General features: G+C 42.4%; 1 protein-coding gene across 7 annotated transcripts in view; it reads left to right on the top strand.

Annotated features, from left to right (window-relative positions):
• The first annotated feature begins 301 nt into the window (after positions 1-301).
• Positions 302-6000, top strand: part of GPAM (glycerol-3-phosphate acyltransferase, mitochondrial) — a 29723-nt gene continuing 24024 nt past the window's right edge. For 2 of the 7 annotated variants that reach the window (XM_041415464.1, XM_041415462.1), the window contains exons 1-3: positions 302-415; positions 1836-1966; positions 3879-4004. In XM_041415464.1, the coding sequence (XP_041271398.1) occupies positions 1865-1966; positions 3879-4004 (228 nt within the window). In that variant the 5' untranslated portion in view covers positions 302-415; positions 1836-1864. The remainder of the gene's footprint in view (positions 416-1835; positions 1967-3878; positions 4005-6000) is intronic. The other 5 variants (XM_041415468.1, XM_041415466.1, XM_041415465.1 and 2 more) reach the window with 5 other exon arrangements.

Here is a 6000-nt window from a genome sequence, read left to right as displayed (position 1 = left end):
GGCTGGGGGAGGGAGCGGTGGGAGCGGCTGTTGAACCACGCAGCGGCTGCACCAGAGCCGGAGCGGCCCCGGGCACGGCCGAGGTGTGAGGGCTGTGAGGGCGGGAGGGCAGCGCCGGGGCCCGGGGCCGGGCAGGGCCGCGGCGGCCGGGGAGGCGCGGGGCGGCCCCTTGGCAGCGGCGGTGCCCGGGGCGCTGCGCACCCCCACCGCGCTCAGCGCCGCGGTTTTATTTATAGCAGGTGTGGTGAGCGGCGGGGCTGGAGCCCGGAGCGCTGCTGAGGGAGCCCTGGTGAGCCCGGAGCGCTGCTGGAGCCCGCAGCGCTGCTGGAGCCCGCGGGGATGGCGGTGGCCGGCAGGTGAAGCGCGCCAGCGCCGCAGCGGGGAGCGGGCGCTCGGGGGGCGGGTTGGCTCACAGGTAGGTATGCGGCGGCTGCTGCTGCTCAAGCGGGCTTTTAATTGCGTATTTTTTAAAGTTCATCTTTTGTATATACCGGTGCAGCCAAGGTCACCTTGAGCATGAGCGGAACGCATTTCGGTTCCAGCGTTTGAGGTTTCCAGGCTGTTTTTTTTTTTTTTTTTTTTTTTGTGTTTATTGGGAGGGTTACATAGTAATTCGCCTGAGGACTAATTTAAATAAAAGGCGGAATGAATGTAACAGCCAGCAAAGATAAAGGGATGACTTCGGTACTTAGGCTGTGCAAGGATATGCCTGGTCTGCATGGCTATACTGGCTCAGACTCCAGGTTGTAGTGAGAGCTCTCTGTGCATGTATTGCGGGATGGGTTTGTGGCAACTTGGGGAGGGCGCTGGAAAGGCAAAAAGGTTGGACTAAAGTTTTAGGTCTTGCTGTTGCAGATGTTAGCTTAGCATTTTGGGTGGGAACAATCTCATTCCTGATGGCCCACAGCTTGGCCATGATAGAAGTTTCCTTGCAGTGACAGATGGAAGAGGAGGTATTGCCTCTTTACAGTTTCTGTTGGTGAAAATGCTGGGATCCCTATTTCACTGGCTCTCAATAACGAAGCAGTTTAATTTGTAGTCTTCTGCAAATACACTGTACAACAACTAAGTTGCTTTAGTATGTTTGCCATTCCTTTTTTCTCTGGCCAAGGGACAGTTATTTACTGTGCTCATTATATGAGCTACAAAAATTCAATTGCAAAATAATTAATCAGGTTGAGATTTCTTTACTGCTCTTTAATCCCACATGACTGAAATGTCGCTTGTCAGCAGCGCGTTCGCATTTAGAGGTGTGCTTTTTCATAGAGCACTTCTTCTTCCCAAGGAATTTGCAAACTGGTTTGATTACAGCTAGACCAGACACATAAAATATACTGTGAGATAGGATTGGGTGAGAACATTAATGGCAGTTTTTGTAGATCATAGGTGTCCTTGAGAAGCAAATTATGAAAGAGCAAGGTCAGAGTGCAAGAGAATAGTAAACTTAGGAAAGTGTCTGACATGCGTGTCCTTACCATGCAGTGAAGAACAGTGGAAAATTACAAGGGGACTAAAGTGACCTGTTATGGGAAGAAGAGCAGGGAGAGAAAAGCGTGCAGGAAGCTGGCTGGTGTACTGTGTTTTTGGAAGTCAAATGTGCTGGGGTTTTTAGCATATTAAAATCATGCCAATTTCTAGCTGCAAGGAAGCATCTTTGGAACTAAACTTTTACTGAAGGGTGAAAACAATACTAGTTTGCCAATTTATTGCTAGATGCCCATCACTGAAATTAGGTGTGTGTTTGTTTCTGTGCATGCATATAAATATATGAATATACAGATAAAAAGAATATATATATATATATATATATATATGCACATGTTATTATTTTGCAGTTTGTGATCTTCAGTTCAATTCCTGTGTCATGGATGAAACTGCTTTGTCCCTTGGAACAATAGATGTTTCCTATTTGTCCACCTCAGCAGACTGCAGCATCAGTAGATGTAAGCATTCCACTGAAGAGTGGGTAAGTAAAAATTGGGAATGTTACTGGCCCTATTTATCTTGCTATTTCTTCAAGTTGAAGGTGGACTTTTTATTGTTACAAAGAATGAAGATAAGGAATTATGTCTCTCATGCATGGTGCAGTTTGTTTTTAATTTAACTTGAAATATGAGGAAGAACCAATAGTTCAATTCTGTGCCAAAGAATAATGATATTCAACAAACTCTACTGATAATCTTACAGTTGTCTGGTGTGATGCTGCTAATCATTTTATATAGCAGTAAATGTACAGAATCCCATTCTGGAGTAGCCAAAGTCAAACAGAAAGTGAAATAGCAAGCTTGTTGCTCTTCTGGGTGATGTAGTATGCAGGTGAAAAGGAGCTTGATGCTGAAGTTGCACAGTCATATAGGCATTGAAGCTGTGCAGTCCAGGAGGCAGAAAAAAAATTGGTGGATATAAATAAGGAGCCTATTAAAAGTCTGTGTCCTCCATTGAGTGAGTCTTGGGATTTGGAGGGGACAAAGGAGACAGTGAGCAGAGTGGTCTGGGTGGAGCCAAAAGAGCCACATGAGGGCTGGGGTGGTGGATGGCTTAGCAGCATAGGTCAGGAGGAGTTAGACATGGATCTGGAGAGGAGGAGTTTGAACTTGATACAGAAGAAGAATTGGAAACATGGTCAGAGTTGAGGGAAAGGGCAGATGTCTTGGCAGCTGGGATTTCTATCTAGCTAGATCTAAGTTCCATGGAACAGCAAGCTGCAGTAACCAAGAGGTCTGTGAGAAAGTGGAATAAGGGCAGGCAAGTCAGAAGAGATAGAAAGGGGGTTTTGTAAGAAAATGCTTGAGAGGAACATGATGGGTTGGAGGCAAGCAGAAGGAAGATGGCATTGTTACAAAGTTGGTTTGTTTTGGAGTTAGCATTAAAGGAGGTGGTAGAGGAGGGATTATGGCAGGCTTAGCATCTTGATATTTGTTTATTTCAGATGGATGAGTTAGCCTTGGAATATTTGCCAGTTTGTGTTGCTTGCCAAATATGATACGTGCACAATTTAATTTTTAAGCATCTTCAGCATTGTTTTTGACTTTCTCAGAGTTTCTCACTGGACTGAGTATGTGATGATCTGTATTTGTGTCTTCCAGTCTTGGTTCTACCCCGCTGCTCTGCCACTTAAAAGTTCTATTTTAAACAACATTTTAGGTTTGGTTTAGTTTGTTTCTGTAACTTCTCTTTTAATACTGGAAGTAACTTTCTTCTCAATAAAACGTGTGGTTTAAAAATGGCAACCCAGTTCTCATTCTCAGGCAAGCAATAATTCAGTAGACTTTAATGCAAACAATCAAGGTCTTTGAAAATATACTTAATTACAATTTTTGCATTATGTCCTAACATAGAGAATTAGTTCTGTGGATGCAGTCACTCTGGACTTTTTTCTTCTGTAATCTTCAGATAGACAGTGTAACTTTGGAGAAGTTGTAGGGGTTCCCTTTTCATATCACTCTGCATGAAACTGCTGAAAGTTCCTACAGAGTCCATGGAGTTAATATTTTGGATACGTTGGGTCTTTTTGCAGCTTTACAGGGTGATATATTTAGTTGAACTTTAAAATACATTGTTCATATTGCAAGCATCTTTACATTATTGAGAAGGTAGTGTACTGTTAATTTCTTTCAGTTTTCTCAGCTTTCAGTTTCTTTGGTGTTTCTTAATTACAGTTATCATTCCTTTTGAAATGTTGTTTGTCAACCCATGCAGCAGTGTTTACATAAGTACAACACTGAGATTTTTCTTTTATTTTTTAAATTTTAGAAAAATGTTGGAAAAAATTGAGGGGTAATTTTTTGTACGTCTCTGGCAGCTCCTCTTCCTCAAAACTTTCACTTACACAGCAGAACACATATTTCTGCATATTTACACAGTGGTCTTTTGTTCAGCAGGGAGAGTGTAACTCTCGTCCCACTCTGTTCCGATCTGCCACTTTAAGATGGAAGGAGGCTCTGCTGAGCAGGAAAAGGCCGTTTGTGGGACGATGTTGCTATGTGTGCACTCCCCAGAGCCGGGTAAGAAGATTATGGAATGGATTATGTTTGACAATAATGCATAGTTGCAGCATAATGAAGTTGCAGTAGTTTCCTTACTTTCAGAATTAAGGTCACAATGTTTTTTAGTTCATGAAGTGCTATAGTTTTTCACTGTTGTTTGTGGTTATGTTTAATTTGTAATGGAATTAAAGGATGGCACACACCTGTTTTGATGCTTAAGTCTCCCACCTCTCAGTGCAGACTTACTCCAAACTCTTGCACAAAACTCTCCAGGTCCTCAGAATTATTACTAGGAAATGGGATAGCAAAATTATCTGGTGTGTTAGATTAATAATGGGACTTTGGACCATGTAAAAGTGTGAAAGTTTGCTTTTAGGACACTTTAATTGTCTATCCACATAATAAATACAGTTTGGAAGCTAAGCAGTATGCTTCCTTTCCAACTTGCTTAGTCTTGTACTTGAGAGAGCAAGTTAATTTTCTACACCTGGCTGATTCCTTGCCTCTCTGCCCAGCCTGGAAACAAGGACTGCCAGTTGTGATAGTGGGGATATTTGTCTGCTGGGAACAGTGTCAGGATGGTGGCTCTAGAGAGGTTATGCAAGCTGATTTAAAATGTGAACTTTATTGAACGGCGTTGGGCAGACTTTCTGTAAGCTCAAAATGCAAATGCTGATAAATGGCACAATACAGCTTGCAACCATTTCATCATGTCATTTGGCTATGTGCACACCCTGGGCTTTAGATTGCACTCAGTTACACCTTCACTGGCTGGGCTAGAGGGAAAATTTGCTTTCCTCTTTGACCAAAGAGAAGTTATTTCACTCTTTTCGTCTGCCAGAACAGAAAATTGCAGCAATGACATAAAATGTGATATAGAAATCCAAATGTACTGTGAAGGCTGTGTATGATGTGGGCAAGAAGACAAACAGTTAGAAAAACTGAGACTACTTCAAACAGACAAGTCAAGTGTTTTGACTTACAAAAAGGTGTGTGAGAATCCTCAGCTTAGGGCTTTATGCATTTAGTAGTTGGCCTGCTAGTAATTAGGCTGTTCCTCTCAAACTGGGAATTGTGCTTTAAAAATAAAAGTCTTGTTCTGTATTTTGTCTATTTAATAAGAGGCTAATTAACTACCCTGAGATCCCACTTAAGAAAGGAGCATGACCTATTAAGCCCTTTGTTGCCTTCTGCTGTAAGGAAAAAAATACCATCCTTGCACAGACAGTAACAAAGACAATAATCTCATTAGATTGGAAATACTTTATTTGGAGTGGCCTTTTTCATTATTTTTCTTAAGAAAAATAAATTAATGAGGCAAATTTCCTTAAGTGTGCTGACCACACTAACAACTTGCCAATGCTGAGAGTGGAAAGTCTTGCTTCTCCCTCTTGTTTTCCTTCCTGCTCTCCTGAGGGCTGATCAAGTTCACTAACCAAGCAGAAAACTACCTGCTTTATTAATTTAGTCTGTCTCTCTTAGTTTTTTGTCTTGTCTGCATGGAGTTGGAACACTAAAGGGTGTAATGAGTTCTAGAGGTGCTGTAAGTTAAGAGGTGAGGCATAGAGATCATCAGGAAAGGCCAGGACATGGTGATGGGAGCTGGGCTTCTTCTGTGTGCCAGCAGCGAGATCCAGTATTGTCTCAGTTGGTTTCACAGAACCATCTGCTCTGCCTGACACAGGATTGGAGGGGAGTTAAATAAGGAAAAGCTAAAGTGTAACAGTACTGCTGGAGGATGAGTTTCATAGTGAGGTTTAACCTGACACTTGGAGCACTGGTATGGACAGGTATAGACTGGCATTCAGTGGTACTTAACTTTGTTGCTGATTGTTTGGGAGACAAGAGCAAGTCATCTTCTCTTTGCCAGAACACATCATCTGCTTATCACATCCACAAAAAGTCACCAGTGTATAGTCAGAGAAATTAGCATAACATTGAAGTTTCCTCTTAAGACCTTAGAGCAACAGTTGGTTGATTGTACAGCACAGTTGTGCTGTATCAGGAAGCAGGA

Source organism: Onychostruthus taczanowskii, unplaced genomic scaffold (assembly GCF_017590055.1).
Source record: "Onychostruthus taczanowskii isolate IOZ18803 unplaced genomic scaffold, ASM1759005v1 scaffold5, whole genome shotgun sequence".
Classification (NCBI taxonomy): domain Eukaryota; kingdom Metazoa; phylum Chordata; class Aves; order Passeriformes; family Passeridae; genus Onychostruthus; species Onychostruthus taczanowskii.
Note: the sequence above shows the minus strand (reverse complement) of the source record. Positions and strands in the feature narration are given on the sequence as shown.